At 33.9% G+C, this 18,112-nt stretch overlaps 2 protein-coding genes and 2 pseudogenes across 7 annotated transcripts; 1 reads left to right on the forward strand and 3 right to left on the reverse strand.

Moving 5' to 3' along the window:
• Window positions 1–1,926: 1,926 nt before the first annotated feature.
• On the reverse strand, window positions 1,927–5,086 carry LOC140666982 (uncharacterized). 6 transcript variants are annotated; one of them, XR_012046888.1, is made up of 6 exons: window positions 4,810–5,086; window positions 4,508–4,716; window positions 4,104–4,379; window positions 3,947–3,980; window positions 2,930–3,043; window positions 1,927–2,343 (listed from the first exon to the last, which is right to left on the reverse strand). XR_012046888.1 is itself a non-coding variant. In XM_072894548.1 (4 exons), exons 1-4 carry the CDS (start codon window positions 4,713–4,715, stop codon window positions 3,007–3,009), a joined length of 555 nt encoding a protein of 184 aa, XP_072750649.1. In that variant the 5' UTR covers window positions 4,716–5,086; the 3' UTR covers window positions 2,375–3,006. The 6 variants fall into 6 exon arrangements, 1 of the variants encoding a protein (XP_072750649.1); XR_012046887.1 differs by adding an exon at window positions 2,598–2,826 and having other exon boundaries at window positions 4,508–5,086; XR_012046889.1 differs by having other exon boundaries at window positions 4,104–4,367; window positions 4,508–5,086.
• Window positions 5,087–5,228: 142 nt separating this feature from the next.
• LOC140666978 (uncharacterized) lies at window positions 5,229–9,134 on the reverse strand (annotated as a pseudogene).
• An 897-nt stretch (window positions 9,135–10,031) lies between these two features.
• LOC140666977 (uncharacterized) lies at window positions 10,032–11,565 on the reverse strand (annotated as a pseudogene).
• A 4,775-nt stretch (window positions 11,566–16,340) lies between these two features.
• On the forward strand, window positions 16,341–16,856 carry LOC140667222 (uncharacterized). Its single transcript, XM_072894963.1, has one exon. The coding sequence runs from the start codon at window positions 16,341–16,343 to the stop codon at window positions 16,854–16,856; it is 516 nt and encodes a 171-aa protein (XP_072751064.1).
• Window positions 16,857–18,112: the final 1,256 nt, after the last annotated feature.

Raw genomic sequence — 18,112 nt, forward strand, 5'->3', positions numbered from 1 at the left:
CAAACCCCTCGTCTACTGCCGTGTCGCGGACCTCTCTCTCCTCTCCGCAAACCCCTCGCCTACCGACCGCGTCGCCGACCTCTCTCTCCTCTCCGCGTACCTCTCGTCTACAAACCGCGTCGCGGACCTGCGGCTGTGCCGCGGACCTCTCCCCCCTCCCCGCGGACCCCTCGTCAACAAACCGCGTCGCGGACCTGCGGCTGTGTCGCGGACCTCTCCCCCTCCCCGCGTACCTCTCGTCTACAAACCGCGCCGCGGACCTGCGTGACGTCATCCCCCGCGCCCGCGGTTCCCCCCAGCCCCCGCTCCCTCCTCGAACACCTGGGTTAGAACCCTCATATACACACTACTAACATTTTATTAATAGATAATTCAATTCTGAAAAATTTTAATCATTAAAAAATTGTGTATATTATCAATTCATTGTGTGAAATAATTTCTTTACATCTATTATCTCCTGAATTGTAACATATTTTATTCATGCAACAATTATAAATTTCTCAAGAAGATTTCGAAAATTAAATTAATTTTCGAATTGTATACATATAATTGAAATTATGTAGACTAATTTTTTAAACATTTTTTTATATAATAGAGCATTTCAAAAGAAGAGAATAAATTTTAGGATCTGCAATTCTTAATAAGAATATTCTAGTATATATATGTATATGTATATGTATATATATCTGAATGTATAAAAAATTAGTCTATATTAATTTCAATTATATGTGTGTGTGTTGGGTGTGCGAGCACGTGCGCGCGTGTGTATGCTTGTAAACAGATTTTTAATAGCATTTTTGTAAGAAAGCATTTGTAAGTATACATATTATTTTTTACATATATGTATCTAATCATCTTATTTGAGAAATTTATAATTGTTGCATGAATAAAATATGTTACAATTCAGGAGATAATAGATGTAAAGAAATTATTTCACACAACGAATTGATAATATACACAATTTTTTAATGATTAAAATTTTTCAGAATTGAATTATCTATTCTTCCTTTTGTTCAAAAATATGTTATAATTGTTATAGCCCCAGAAAAGGCTACAGATTTAATGAATATATATATATATATATATATATATACATATAATTATATTGATGCAGGAATGCATCGCGAGCGAAGCGATAATCGCGCGAGCCGCTGACGCAGGGAGTCACGCGCGCCCGAGACCGAGCGCGAACGCGAAACCGGAAAGCGCTCTCGGAGACGCACCGGAAAGGTGTCGCCGAATTGCTAAAAGTACAAGCGAGGAAATTCGACTTTGAACTTCTTCGCCTGCACTAAAACGCGAATTTAGCAACATAACCATATTTGGTCATGTTGCTAAGGGACCCCCTCCGAAAAACCATGCAGTTCGGAGGGAAGCTCAGCACCCGCCGCGATGAAGCGACGGGCAGTAGTCGTTGATCAGATCCTAAAGAGGAATAATCGTCACGGACAGTTATTAAATAGAACGAGATACACGAATAACTAAGAGATAAACGCGCGCCTGAGATAAGCCGACGCGTATCAGACTACCTGTACGACAGAGTATACGAGAGATACCGCTCTCTCTCTTTAACCGATAATACACACGAGTGTAAATACGTATGCTGGGAGCAGTGACAAAATACCAACCCATTGATTCTATTTAACTGTTATTTATTATAATAAAACGAAGAAAGCAAGCAATTAAAAATATTAAAAAAATAAAAGGAGGCCACTGCCCGCCGTATCCCCGGCCTTCCCTGAACGAATCCCGAAAAATCCTGTGCCCCCCTCCTGGAGGCACAACATAATATAGAAATATTAACAATAAACTTACCATTTGATTTTTATAAGATAAATCATTTTTTAATTTTGTTTCCATCCCTTTAATATCCTGTCTATTTTTTAATGGTAGATCTTGAAAAACATCAATTTTCTCGTTTTCATCCGCTTCAAATAAAGTACCAATAGAAATTTTTTCTAAGATCAGCTTTTGTTTTGCGTATATATTATTTATCTTTGATTCTAAATCAATTAATTTTCTAATTATAAATTGTTGAAAAAATTCTGGTTCTGAAAAAATTTTTTTAAATTATGTAAAATGTATTAAAAAAATAGAATTTTTGAAAAATTGTACAAATTAAACATTAAATATATTATGAAAAGATGTGAAAAAAATAAAATAATATTAAAATATATCATAATTATAATTAAAATAAAATAATTTTCATATAACTTTGTCCATAATTGCTTAATCCTTGTGGTTTCATCTTTGTTCTGTCATTTAGTGATGTAGTTAGGATGTTACCCTTAATATCACTCCATTGTTCAGTGTTGGATAATGATTCAGTAGATTGTAAAAAAACTAAAATTTATAAAATATTATTTAACCATTACTATTTCAATATAATTTTAATATTGATTTAACTACATAATACATATATATATATATAATACTCATTAACATATATAAATCAAAATTCGTTAATATTTGTCGCTAACATTCTTAGAGCATTTTAAGAAACGTTCGAATCTTCTTTAACCAATATCAATAAATTATTGCAAAAATCGCAAATAATATTATATTAGACTTATGTTAGTTTAATGTGCTTTACTCACTCAGGAGCGTTGACAGAAAGGCCATAGCACACACTTTTGCATAACGCATAACACATGCATAAGGAATTCGATTGGTCAAATTCCTTATATGCATTTACTTATGAATCAACATTGGACTAATCAGGTTCCTTATGCATATGTGTTATGCGTTATGCAAAAGTGTGTGCTGTGGTCTGAAGTATTGCCACAGTGTATATATATGAAAACAAAAGATGGAACTTTTAAAATTCTAGAATAAATATGAAAAATATGAGAAAAAGATATAACAAAATAAAAAAGAACTGTAAAATATATTATAATTGTAAGTAAAATAGCAGTTTGCAGGTACTAACTTTGGTCACAAGTCAAGTTTAATTCTCGCTGTTCCATCCTCGTCGCGTTATTTAATAATAAACTTGAGACATCCTGATTATCGTCGTTGAATGAATAAATAATACATTGTAAACCTAAAGTTTATAAAACAATGTTACTACTTCAATACAATTGTTCAATACAAAACATTACTTTAGCTACACGTATGTCTATTTAATTTTTGGTAATAGTTATATATATATTGTACATTAATTATTATAACATTATTATCAAAAAGTATCAAATGTATTATTACGGTAGAATGTTTATGAATGAATTGAAAAGTTAAAAAATGATCGACAAGCATTAAGCATTAAGAAAGAATTGGATGCCCACTGAAATATTTAATCATACTTAAGGGGATACCGTACCGTCCTACCTTATCGATTAAAACTTGTTTCGTTAAACATCAAAATTATTATTTTGGTTGTACAAAATGAAAAATGCTTCTCCACGATGAAAGTACATACAATAACGAAGCGAGAACGTGCGCAATTTTCAGTTAAAAACGAAAAAAAAAATTACAGTTTTAAATTATCGACTACTAGCGTCATGTCGTAACTATATTTGCTTAATATAAAAGTTTTGCAATTTGCACGTACAAAATAAGTTCACTTCGTCTAAGGAAATGCATGACAGAATATATGTAAACTTGTAGAAAATGAATTTGATGTCATGCATTTCCTTAGACGAAGTGAACTTATTTTGTACGTGCAAATTGCAAAACTTTTAAAATAATAATTTTGATGTCTAACGAGGCAATTGTTTTGATCGGTAAAGTAGGACGGTACAGTATCCCCACTTTTTTAAAAAATACTACATATCAAAAATATTTAAAAAATTATAAAGTATCACGTAAAATTGTTAAAAAATAACGTTGATTCTGTAATATATTAATTCATAATCATAAAATAGACATTACTTGCATACTTTCAGAAATTAAGTCCGATCTTATTGGATTTATTAGATTATTATCACTATTTTCATTATTATCTTACCTTAGTTTAGTATTAGATAAACTACATTGTTGATCTAAAAGTAATAAGAACTATTGTTATCATTGTACCATATATTTTATATATATACATGTGTGTGTGGGTGTGGGTGTGTGAAACATTTATTTTAATCTAATAATTATACTTCTCATGTTTTAACCTTTTTGTGCAACTTTTGTGAGTTTTGGTCTTTTATTATATGTAATTATATTAGAATTGCTCTGAAAGGATCTTTTAGGAACTTTTAGAAGTTCAAAATTAAAATTTTCATCTGACATTTCATCGTTACTACTCGTTGACGTCATTGGTGTATTAAAGATTACAGCAGCTCTATCTTTCCGTGATTTTTTAAGATGTTCTTCATTTTCAGTGTTAGAATTAAGATCAGATAAGTCTTCAGCTTCTTTCAATTTTTTTTTCGCTACTGAATAATTCACTAACAAAATAATACAATTATAAAAAAACCATTTTCTTATAAAAAATATTAACATATATTATTACATGCATAAATTATAATAATATTATATATTCTAGAAAAAATATAAATTATACAAAAATATATACCGTATGTTCCATATATTTTTTTAATGTTATATTCCATCCAAGTAGATTCAGATGTCTCCATCAACTTTACCACTTTATCATATTTTTTATTATTAGTAAAGTTAGGCCAAGCGGCTCTCTTTAAATCTGTGCTTAACCAATTATACGGCACTATTTGAAGTCCATTTTCAAACTCTACGACTGCATAAAACTTTGTCGTGTCAGTCATTCTGTTAAAGTGAACATATTGTAATGTGTGTGTGTGTGGAGAGATACAAATAATCACTAAGTAATAATTAAAATTAATAAATGATATACTTTACTTAATATTACACTCTCTGGGCGTATAGGCTGCGTCGGTATTCGATGCGCGTTCTATTTACTGCGAATTTGCGACTCTTCCTTAGGGCTCTGTGTCCCTGTTTTTATCTTACCCAGTCCTTCTAAATCTTTCTATTTTTGACGGTTATCGTCGTCTTTGTTTGTCGCCTTGTTGTTTTCGCGTCTATTGTCCTAAATCTAAATAATATTATCGATCGCTCGATAATATTTATCAACAAACTAATATTGTCGTGACGGTTTGTCTTGATTTTAAATTATAACAACTTACAATATAAAGTTACATTTTGCTATGTATCAATGAAAAAACTGCATATTTGTCTTCTTCATATGACAATTGTACATATTTTTTTACTACATTTTGTAATGGCCACGATTTCAAATCTGAGTATGAGTGCAAAATATAAATTCCAAGTAATGAAGATGGACAAGGAATAGTAAATAAATTTTCTTTTTTTAAAAATTCATGACCTATAATGACTGGTATATTTCGCTTTGTGCAGTATGCTATATTTTTTATAGATACAATAGTATTGCAACATTTTAATCATAGGCATTGGAGAGCTGGAGTATTTGTTAAGCAAGAAATTAAGGGATAAAATATAAATTAAAGGGAATCAATAATATAAAGACAAACATATTGTGTTTTATACATATAATATTAGAGAGTTAACTTTACTTGAAAAAAATTGCAAAAACGTACGTTTTGACTTGTCTTCAAGCCATCCTCAGCGCTAAACAATTACAAACTAAATCGAAACGAAAGATATCTCTAATGAACTGAAGTTAGTTTTTGGACGGTACATATTTGTGTTTTTAAACTAACAATTCAAATTTATCACGGAACAAATAACGTATTTACTTATTATCGTTGGGCGTGGTACGCTCACCAATGATTTCCGAATATTGTGGTCCATTGCTCGTTATTCGTTTTGGAGTCCATGATAGAACGTTGGAGTAATTGAAATTTAATTCCGTAGATTTGTATCTATAATTTCACAATCAAACAATCGGTGTGAATATTGTGTGTATGTCGAATCAAGTCGTTGTCACAATAATGTTTGATGTACATCAAAACGCGTGTTTTTTAAGTTTAACGATTTTTCTCAAACAATGAAAATGAGAAGAAGAGATTGTCAGACGTTAATTATAAAATAATGGTAACATTAAATAAAGATCATGTGAAAATGAGAGTATGAGTCATATTGAATAAAGTTGAGTATTCTGTGTTAAAATTGCAAATTGCAGTTGAAAGTTATGAGTCATTAAATGTCAAGAGTTAAGATGTAGTACGTGAGTCCATTATATTCGTCTTAAAAGTGCATAGGTCATAATAGTACAAATTGTTATACGTTAAAACAACTTACATTTTTTGAGAAATCTCGTCAGAAGTGATGTCAATACAAATAGCTCGTTTTCAAAAAACAGTGTCCTGTCGGAGTTACGGTTGACATATAAATGATAGAAAACATCAACAGTTTGAAATATTTATTTATTTCTATGTATGACTTTCAAAGTTTTGGTAGATTTTTAATGACATCGTTATATATTTCCGGTAGGCATTCTGTATCCGTTTGTAAGTTAATGCTATTGCGTTGTCTTTTTATATGAAGCATTTTAGAGATTATTTTTTTATTATAAATCGTTTCTTTATTGAGGATCTTAACGTTATCCCATTTAAATTCATGATTGTGGTTGAGTCTATGCTCTGTAATGACAGACTGATTATTGATGTTGCAATTAATATTTCTTTTATGTTCTTTGATTCTTGTTGATAGCTTAAAATGATATTCTTATGGTGATGTTTGGGATGTGAAAGCGTAAAGGCTCTATCAACTAAGCCATATATTGTGCCTTTCTTTTGGTAATCTGGGTGGAGTGATAAAAAGTGTAAATATCTGCCTGAAAATGTGGGTTTATGGTACCAATCAAATTCTAGTTTGTTGTTAAATGAACTAATCGTGATCTCAAGAAAACTAATGGTGTTATTGTCTTCAATCTCTTTCGTGAATTTTAATCTTGGATTTATGGAATTGAAAATATTTAGAATATAATCAATTTGGTCAACCGGTATTGCTGTGATATCATCTACGTATCTATAATAAAAAGGTATTCTGAAATTTATGGTGTTAAGTGCTTTATTTTCTATGTCTTGCATAACGATATCAGATATGATGGGAGATAAAGGAGAACCCATGGGAGTTCCAAATGTTTGTCGGTAGAAATTGTTGTTAAACATGAAGTAAATGGAATTTAAAACAAATTTTACTCCCGTTAAAAATTCTGACATCGGTAGTTCAGTTTCTTCATTGATATAGTTCCATCTGTTGGAGATACTCTCTATGGCTAGTTCAAAAGGAATGTTAGTGAAAAGAGACGTTGCATCAAGTGAGATAAGTTTATATCTATTATCTAAATTAACATTTTTTATTTTATCGACTAATTCAAAGTTGTTTTTAATGAAACTGTGGGAGACTGGAAAGCTTTTAATCATAATTTTTTGTAAATATGACGCTATATTGTAAAGTGGGGTATTAACCGATGAAACGATAATTCTGAAAGAGCAGTTGGGTTTGTGGATCTTGAGTAACCCATAAGCTCTAGGAAGTGAATCCCTCACTAAAAGATAATGACCTATAGGTGGTTTGTGTTATATATCCATTCTTTTTCCATCTTGATAGTATGTCATGTAAGTTTGAGATTAATTTATTAGTAGGATTTTTATTTATTATTTCATAAGTCTCGTCATCCTTAAGAAGGTCTTCTAATTTGTGAATGTAATTGTCTTTATTATTTATCTAGGGTAACTGTGATGTTGTCTTTGTCTGCGCGGGTGATGATCAAATTATGGTTTGTTTTAAGAAAATTTTTTGTGACGTTATTGAGATGTAATAAGTTTTTGTAGGTTTTAAAATCTGGATATCTATAAGACGGTAATAATCTGATAATATTATTTGATCTGTTGTGAATAGTGATGCGTTTATCAGTTGGAAGTTTTTTCAAGTTGTTCTCATAATTAGTAATAAATTCGGTAATTAATTTGGTCTTGTCAGTGAGAGGTAAACTGAAATTATCACCAAGTTGTAAAAAACTTTTCACATTGTCGGGAATGTTAGTTAATGATAAGTTAATAAACCATTTGTCATTCAATTTGGATGTATCATATTCAGCATTTGCAAACAAGGATGGATCAATGTGAATTACGAAATCATTGGTATCTTGTGATGGTAGATATTGTTTAGAAATGATGGTGTTCAGATAATGGGGAATGTTATCGTTAGGATTGTTAGGTTTATTTGACGTATCACAATAATGTGTGTGAAACGGTTTGATAAAAAGACAACTATGTTTATTCTCAATAATTGATTTGAACTTTCTGTTGAACCTGTTATTTATGTTTTGATAAAATGACAATAGTGGGCCACTTTGTGCAATAGTATTGCAATTTAAACCACAACAACTATCTGCAAGCGTCCCAGCCTTCAATGTAATTCCATTGATCTTCACAATTTTGTATTGTGGATTATTGGTATTAGACACAAGTGGACCATCATGATGCAAGAATGTTAAACTTGGATGTGCCAGAACAGAATGTGATAAAATAGTAGATGATAAATCTAAATTTATTTCTTTTTCCATACATCTTCTCACAACTTGTTGTAAGGGTCTATTCGTTTTTCTAATATATTTTTTCAATATTTGCATATAATTTTCGAATTTAAATGCGTTAAATTTATCAAGCGGTCCAAATCTTTTGACGTCATCAACAAGATGTACAAAACTATGAACGTTATGTGAGTTCCATAAAGTTTTATAAATGTTTTAATAAAACAAAATATCAAATCTTGCGCATAAGATAAATATTCGTTTAAATTTTGAGAAGATAAAATTCTAATAATCACATGTAGTATTAAAAAATTTGTATATACATTTTTTTAAATACAGATTTAAAAGCCAATGGACCTGTGTACAATAATATCAGTCTATATTCTGTGGCTTTCCATAGTTTTACACAATTCAATGATCGCCGCTTTCTTGCAAATTCTATAGGTATTGAAGGTTTTAACTGCGTTACTAACCGTGTAGAAATTTTATCGACAGCTCTAGATTGTAGTCGATAGCGTAACTCATCTCCACCAAGCCATAAGTATATTAATTTACGCGTAATCCCTAAACATATTAAGTGCATGTAATCTAATTGTACATTTGAAACAGACTTAAAATGAGGTATTTGTATCAAACTGTAGGTGATATTTGGCTTATGATAATTGTCATCAATTTTTCTGATGAAATCCCCACATAGCAAAAGTTAATCCGAGGTATGTCCATCGAATGTATTTCTAGGGATTTTCAGATATCTAAAGTTCATCCGTGTAAAACCTGAGGATGTATTTAGGATATACTGAGGATGCAAAAATGTCCGCTCATTAGATATCTGTATGAAATTCAAAAATGGATATTTTTAGGATATTCTTATATAATAGATAATTATCCTAAGAATATCCTTAGGATAATTACGTACTAATAAAATTCGATCCCAACAATGTCCACTGGATGTTTCTAAATGCCTTTTTTGCTATCCTATAGGTTAATCAATATGCACTAATAGTGAATTCGATTGGATACATTAGTGCGCACTGAGTGTATATAAAGATGTATTATCACACACAATTTCACAATGATAAGTAATTATAAAAGTAAAATAATAAATAGTAAGAGCTATTATTTTATCATTATGTATATTCAACAACAATAATAATAGCTTTTACTAAATAATTACGTTACTTTTATATAATTGCTTTTGTGTTATTGTAAAATTGTTGTGTGCGATAAACCTTTATGTATGCATTCAGTGCGCACTAGTGCATCCAATCAAATTCGCTATAATTGAATATATATTTGTATAACAGCAGGTAAGGCATATTTTAAGTGCCTACCTAAAATATCTTGAAAAACACATTATTTGACAAATATATCTAGATAAAAGTTAATTGTTTCATTTTAAGTGAATATATATATTAGGCATTTAAAATGAGTCACCAGATATAAAAGAAAAATGATCAGCCCAATAAAGATTCTAAAAATAAAAGTTGACAAAAAATAAAATATATTAAAATAAAATGTATTTTATTTTTTAATATAGATATAAAATAAAGTTGACAAATAAATAAATAAGTAAATAAAATAAGTATATATATATATATATATATATATATATATGTGTGTGTGTGTATATATATGACAATTAGAAATATTCTCAGGTAATCCTCAGGTAAATTTAGTTTCAATTACAGTACATATCTAAGATAATTCCGATCAAATAAGGATATTCTACGGAGATCTTATGCTATATGAGATTAGATATCCACAAAATGTCCAATACTGAACATTCTATGGATATCTAAATATTGTCCAGTGATGGATGTCTCAAATTGGATATACTATGAATATTCATTTTATGTCCATGGACATATGGATGTAAAATGGATATAAAATGAACATCCACAGGACACTCTGTGCTATGTGGGTCGTTATCTGTTCTGAGTGGTGCATCGATTTGTGGGAAACATACTCGGTTTCTTACATTGTCTCCTTCCGCTTGACATTTTGTGCAACTGAAATATCCAGAATGTCTCTTTATACATAGAACCAATGATTTCGCTGGTGTATCACAAATTAGTGCCTCTATACAAGCCTGCATTGTATGTTACGACCATTAAAGTTAATGCCATTTTCGCACATATTTTTCATCTCATCTAAAATCTTTCAAAAAATCATTGACATTTGCCGGTTTTTCATTTCCATGATAAAGTCCAATTATAAAGACATTATCAAATGGAATAACTGAGCTTAATATGGGCCAGAATTGTTGTGATGACGATTTCGACAGCGGTACTCCATCAACGTTAATAGTTATTCTTACACAATCAATATTATCTTTTATAAAACTCAATATATATAATACAGAATGTAGTAGTCCAAAATGGTAATATGTTCCCGGTGTTACTATGCGTATTTCTGTTTTTCTTGGTGTTTTTAAAAGTGAACGTACATCTGACAATAAGTTCGAGAAACAAGAATGTTGTTTTAATGTTTGTAATAATGCTGTGAGAGCAGTATTTGATGCTGTGTAGTCCATACAGCAAGACTACTTTTAAAATTGTCGTTTGTTGTTGTATTGTTTTTTTCAGGCGTCAAATAAGTTGATTCACTAGAAGTGCTCACAGAAGTTTGTTCTGAATTCGATTCATTTAATTGGAGATATTCATCATTATCATGTCTTATAGATATATTATTCTCGTGTTCATAAATAGTGTCATTTTTAGTTGCCTCATTACATTTCTGTATTATACATGGATTATTTGTAGAATTATTATCTAAATGTTTTGAATAATTATCATTATCATTATGACATTGTTGTAATGACACAAACGTATTTGACAAACTGTCACATATTAGCTGTGATTTTTGTGCAATTAATCGATTTAAATGTCTTTTTGATATACATTCCAAGTAGCACATGTTCGTTTTATAACGTTTTCTAAACGTATCTTTTCGTATTAGATATGTTTAGAAAACGTTTATAAAACAAACAGTGCTACCTGGGATGTAACATCTTTCTTAGGTCGTTTTCGATTCATTGTTGTATTTCTGTTAAAATAATAAAAAATGTTATGTTAATTTTTATTATTTTTTCAGAGTGAGAGTTTATATAATTTTAATTTAATATTATACTGTTAATGGATTTGTTGTATATTGTATTTAATTTTACTAGTAATTATAATGTTAATTATATTATAATGTTAATTATATTATTAATTAGTATATTAGTATAGATTAAGTATATAGTATAAATTATATTCAGATATTATTTTAAATGAAAATAAAAGTACTAATAATAAAATTAATATATATGCATATGTATAATATTTCTTTAACGTATATAAAATTATTTTTTATATTTTTTATATTTTTTTATAATTTTATAATATTTAATAATAATAATACTTATATAAAGCTTTTAAATAAAACTAATAACTTAAGAAGACAGGCATGAGCCAAGCGTAAGTAGAAAGAGTGCAAAAATAAGAACGCAGTTTTAAAAAAATGAAAATTACACTCATTTGAACATTTTAATCCTTTTTCGGATTATTCTCAGCAGTACAAAAATTTAATATAAACACCTAACAACCAAAGCTTTTAAAAATACATGATATTGCAAAATGTAGTAAACATTACTTAATATTACATTTAGCGTAACTGTGTTTTTACGAGCTTTGCTTTTTAGATGTTTAGATTAAATTTTTGTATTGCTAAGAATGGTCGGAAGAGCAACCAAAATGTTAAAATAAATGCAATGTTTGTCTGATTTAAAAACTGAATTCTTATTTGCGATCTCACATCTTGTGCTTGGTTTGTAGTATCTGCCTGAAGTTTTATTAGATTTATATTTTTTAGAATAAACTTAAATAAATTTTTCAGCAAATTACACAGTTGACAACATAACACTGTGTTCACCACAGAGTTTTAATGATACAGTATTATACTGCTCAATATAATAAAAAGTTAACTATACTAGTGTGAAGCAAATACTAACATCTAATGTCAAACACTGCTATAATATTTGCTATAAATGTATATCAGAAAAATTTAATTTTATTTTAAAGTGTACATATTAGAAATCACATAATTATTTTATATTATTTAATTATTTTTAAACAATAATTTGTAAAACATTTTTCTTCTTTATTAAAAATATGTATAAAAATATTCGAGCTTATTAGCATCAATACTTATAATATTGATGAACTAACAATAAAAATAGAGAACCATAATATATATTCTCAAAAATTAATTTAACCATTCCACAATAATTTTATACAATGTAACAGTGTAATTGTTGAGACAGGTCATCGCATTTAATGCGTTCGCCAAACGATGGTACCAAAGAAAAACAACGAGAAAAGCCAAACGCGGCCGAACGTCTTAGATTTACGCGATATGCAAGCGCCCCCACGGGGAGTTCAGTTGCGAGCGAACTATCGTTCAGATAGCACTGAGTGTATTTCAACAAAATAAAATTCATTGTTCCATTCTCAACAAAGAGATTATTTCTCCTGCATCGAGCTCCTCTCCTTCCAACAAGACTAATAACGACTCATATACCTTAACAGGTTATGGGCCCAGGCAACGTAGCTAGTGTGAGTGTAGTCTTGCAGGAAAGGAATAGAGAGAGAGTATAGAGATCGCAGAAGTGTGGGAAGTAGAAACGTGCGGATTTGTGACTCAAGGCGGCCATTAACGCGTGCGAGTAAGGTGCTCAGGCAGAGTGTTCACGCGATCAGAGTTTTTTTCGTCGCCACTCAAGGATGTCAGGTGACTCGTTGGCACGATCAGTTAAGAGGTTCGACGGGAGAAATTTCCAAACTTGGAAGTTTCAAATATCGACTGTGCTAATAGCGAACGAGATATTTGACGTGGTCGATGGTACTAGAACGAGGCCAATAAACCAGGAAGGAGAAAATGCTGCGCTCACGAAACTGTGGATAAAAGACAATGCCAAAGCGACGGCGATTATTGCGTTAGCTATAGAGGACGAACAAGTTGTGAGTGTGCTAGTGTTTGGTACCGCTAAAGAAATGTGGGACAAACTCATCACAGTGCACGAACAGAAATCGGTATCGAATATCGGCGCATTAACGCAGAGGTTCTATTCCTACAAGATGAGTCCGACTGACACGGCCATTCAGTATGTGAGTGCGGTACAAAATATGGCGCGGCAATTGATAGATCTCGGAGAAAGGATTTCCGACGCGGCAGTGATCGCGAAAATTCTATCGAGTTTATCGCCAAAGTTTAACGTGTTCAGGACAGCGTGGGATAGCGTGGACCCGGCGCGTCAGACGATCACGTATTTGCTAGAAAGGCTTATACGGGAAGATTCGAACGACAGTGAGGACGATGACGCAACGAGTGCGTTGGCGGTTATCAAACAAAGTGGTTCGAAAGACGGTATACATTCAAAGGACAACAAAAAAGAAAAAGGATAAAAAGAATATAGAGTGCTTTCGGTGCCAGGAAATGGGACACTATGCGAGAAGCAGAAGAAGGACGGCTACAGTAAGAACAATAACAAAGGTCAGTCAAATCGCGGGTGCGCGTTCGTTGTTCAGTCACAGAAAGAAAGCGCAGGAGCACGAGTAGTGGGAGATCGGAAACAACAGCTCTCGACCGAGTAGTCGAGAAGGTCACGGGACGCTGACAAAAAGGACGTCTGGATTACCGACAGCGGAGCGTCGGAGCACGTCACTTCACGTCGCGATTGGTTTGAGGAGCTACGGCCGCTAAAAGGGGAAACTGTTAAGCTGAGCGATGATGAGGAATGCGAAGTGGCAGGCGTTGGGAGAATCCGCATCGAGAAATTCGTGAATGGCGAATGAGAGAGCGGTACCATCGAGAATGTGCTACTTGTGCCTCGTGTTACAAGAAATCTGTTTTCAGTCGGAGCCTGCACGAACAAAGAGTTCAGAGTAGAATTCGAAAATGGACTTGTAGAGATAACGCGAGGAGGAGTCGTCGCGGCAACCGGTGAGAAACAGGACAACCGGCTGTATCGAATGCATTTCCGAAAACCGAAGCATAATCGAGAGGTTAATGTGACAGCACTGGACTTTAAAATATGGCATAAGCGACTCGGCCATATAAACAAACGAACACTCACTGAGTTAGTAAATCGAGAGCTCGGAAGGGGTAATTCTGAAGAACACGGAAGATTTCTTCTGCGAGGCCTGTCAGTTCGGCAAATTAAACAAACTCCCGTTCCGGAAAGAGAGCAAGAAGACGGCAAGCAAACCAGGAGAGATCATCCACAGTGACGTGTGTGGACCAATGCCAGTGCAGTCGTTGGGAGGAGCGAAGTACTACGTACTCTTCAAGGACGACGCGACGAATTTTCGAGTAGTGTATTTCATCCGTCACAAATCGGACGTCTACGAGCGATTCAAGGAATTCGAGCGTCTGGTGAACAACAAGTTCGGGTGCACAATGAAGATGCTACGTACCGACAGCGGTACCGAGTATTGTAACGAAAGGATGAGCGAATACATAAAGAGGAGGGGAATCACGCTCAAGATCACTGCTCCATACACTCCGGAACAGAATGGGAAGTCAGAACGAGACAATCGCACAATAGTGGAAGTAGCGAGAACGATGCTACAGGCAAGAAAGTTGCCCTCACATCTTTGGGCGGAAGCAACTGCTACAGCGGTCTATACAATCAACAGGACTGGGCAGTCAAGAAAGGGCGAAAGTCGTACCCCATACGAATTGTGGACGGGGAAGAAACCAGATCTTCACCACATGAGAATCTTCGCCTATGTCTACGTGCCGAAACAGAAGCTCACAAAATTCGATCCTCGAGCGAAGAAGTTAATCCTCGTGGGATACGACAGCGAATCGTCGAATTACAGGTGTTACGATCCTGTTACAAAAGTTGTATCTGTTTCAAGGCATGTGGCGTTCAACGAACGAGAGAGCGGAGTAGGATCTGAGGTACCAGTGTCCGAGGTCGAACTCACACACCCATGCAGAGTGAAACCAAAGAAGAAGACGGTAACGGATCTATCGTTGACAATGCAGGAGAAGATGTGGCCGCCGACAATGTCGAAAACGCTCGACAACAGCAGGAGCAAAAAAGCATCGGTACCGAGGGTGTTGTGCGATCGAGTGACGATTTGTCAACCAAAGAGGTACGAGCTGTGTCTCGTGGAATATAATATTCCAGCGACTTATCAAGAAGCTGTATCAGGTCCAGAGGCTACTCAGTGGGCGGAAGCCATCGAAGACGAGCTTGATGCACATCGAAAGAACGGGACGTGGGAAATCGTACCTAGAATCCCAGGCGGAAAAACTATAGACTCGAAATGGGTTTTCAAAATTCTACACGACACGGAAGGAAGCGTTGTCAAATTCAAGGCACGACTGTGTGCCAGAGGCTTCATGCAGCGAGAAGGCGTGATTATTCGGAGACGTTCTCACCAGTTGTAAGGTACGACTCTCTTGGAGTACTCCTAGTGATCATCACAGAAGAAAATCTCGAAGCAGTACAGTTCGATGTTCGAACTGCGTTCTTCTCCTGGACTCCTTGACGAGGACGTTAGGATGGAGATTCCAACGGGACTGGAAGTCAACGAGGGTCGAGAGAAAGTGGTGTGTCTTCTCAAGAAGGCATTGTACGGACTCAAGCAGGCACCACGCTGCTGGAATCTGAAAATCGCGAGTGTTCTAAAACGGTACAACCTGAGAGAGACAAATGCGGACAAATGTGTGTATGTCGGCACCTACTATGATTGTAAAGTGTAGTTTGCGCTGTTCGTAGACGATGGTATAATTGCAGCTAAGTCTGCAGACGTAATCAAGAAGATTATCTGCGAGTTAAGTAAAGAATTCGAGATAACGATCGGGGATTGCAGTAGCTTCGTCGGAATACAAATAAGTCGAAATCGAGTTAAGGTCAATGTTCATACATCAAGAGGCCTACGCGAAGAAAGTCATTGAGAAATTCGGGATAAGTCAAACAAAAGGGGTTTCCGTGCCAGCGGACCCTCATACGATTTTGTATCCGGTAGAGTCAGAAGAGACCGAAAGACAAGTGGTACCGTATCGCGAGGCAGTAGAATCGCTAATGCTTCTCGCGGCAGTCACATGTCCAGATATTGCATACGCGGTCAATTCAGTCAGTAAGTTTCTGAACAAGCACAATGAGAGTCACTGGCGAGCAGTAAAGCGCATCATTGCGTACTTGATCGAGACAACGAGCATGGGAATCGAATTCCGAGCATCTGGGTCGGGAGTCGAATTCGCGGGATATTCAGATGCGGATTTCGCGAGCGACATAGCGACCAGAAGGTCAACGACGGGTTACGCATTTTTTTATGGCAAACGGGATTGTAACGTGGTCGTCTCAACGATAAAAACTCGTATCGATGAGTACAACAGAATCGGAATATATCGCGGCGTCAACAGCAACTAAAGAGGCCGTATGGCTACGTGCGCTGCTGAGTGATCTAGGGTACCTGCAAAACAATCCGACGAAATTATACGTTGATAACCAGAGCGCGATTCGTTTAATTCATAATCCGGAATTTCACAAGCGCACTAAACACATCGACGTGAAGTTTCATTATATTCGCGAGAAAGTCGAAAACGGTGAAATCAATGTAATCTTCGTGTTTACCGAGGTTCAAATGGCGGATATATTCACCAATTGCTACCAAAGAGTAGATTTACTGAATTATATACAAATCTGGGACTGTGCCAGTTGTTAAACGCTCCGACGACGGAAGTGTTGAGACAGGTCATCGCATTTAATGCGTTCGCCAAACGATGGTATCAAAGAAAAACAACGAGAAAAGCCGAGCGCGGCCGAACGTCTTAGAACGCGATATGCGAGCGCCCCCACGGGGAGTTCAGTTGCGAGCGAACTATTGTTCAGATAGCACTGAGTGTATTTCAACAAAATAAAATTCATTGTTTCATTCTCAACAAAGAGATTATTTCTCCTGCATCGAGCTCCTCTCCTTCCAACAAGACTAATAACGACTCATATACCTTAACAGTAATTTATCATATTACAGTATTAAAAAACATTAATAATTATTAAGTTGTTTGTTAACATTTATCTTACTCTAATAAGAGAGCTCGCAAATGAAACCTTTCAAGACGTTAAAAAATGAAAGAGTTGTAACTTACGTCACACGTACAAAAAGTAGACTGAGCATATCTTCGAAAACAGTGACAAACAAAGGAAAATTTGTTTTAGAATTCGCTCAAGAATGTGTCATTTTAAGGACATCAGGTTGTTTTGAATCACCCTGTATAATCGAAAGCGTAGTCTACAATGAGACTTTAAGACGTAAGACTTAAGAAATTAATCAATCACAATTGAATTTAGAAAAGAATCAAGAATATGATTGATTAATTTCTTAAGTCTTACATCTTAAAGTCTCATGCAAACAATAAATTAATCATAATTAGGCTGTGTGTATATATGTTATTTTTTTATTGCAGAAAAGCAAAATTACAAAAATTGGAGGCAAAACATTTGCTCACAAAATAAGAAATATCCTCAAATATATTTTGAGTGATGTTTTATGTCGCCAGCTGTCTTGGACAGGACAAAAAAAACAACACCTGTAAAAGATACAGGATTTGCCAGCATTATTTGGACATTAGTTCATTTTAATATATATAATAATTAAGTATAATTATAATCATATTATTTTATTG

The sequence above is a fragment of the Anoplolepis gracilipes genome, chromosome 6, assembly GCF_047496725.1.
Source record: "Anoplolepis gracilipes chromosome 6, ASM4749672v1, whole genome shotgun sequence".
Lineage (NCBI taxonomy): Eukaryota > Metazoa > Arthropoda > Insecta > Hymenoptera > Formicidae > Anoplolepis > Anoplolepis gracilipes.

What these genes read in the sequence shown, in the direction of transcription:
- LOC140666982 (XM_072894548.1), bottom strand. Translation starts at nt 4,715, where the DNA reads ATGACTGACACGACAAAGTTTTATGCAGTCGTAGAGTTTGAAAATGGA. An exon ending in AAAAATATATGGAACATACG is followed by an intron (nt 4,380 to 4,507) that starts GTATATATTTTT and finishes TTATTTTGTTAG; the next exon opens with TGAATTATTCAGTAGCGAAA. An exon ending in TTATCTAATACTAAACTAAG is followed by an intron (nt 3,044 to 3,946) that starts GTAAGATAATAA and finishes TATAAACTTTAG; the next exon opens with GTTTACAATGTATTATTTAT.
- LOC140667222 (XM_072894963.1), top strand. Translation starts at nt 16,341, where the DNA reads ATGTTCATACATCAAGAGGCCTACGCGAAGAAAGTCATTGAGAAATTC.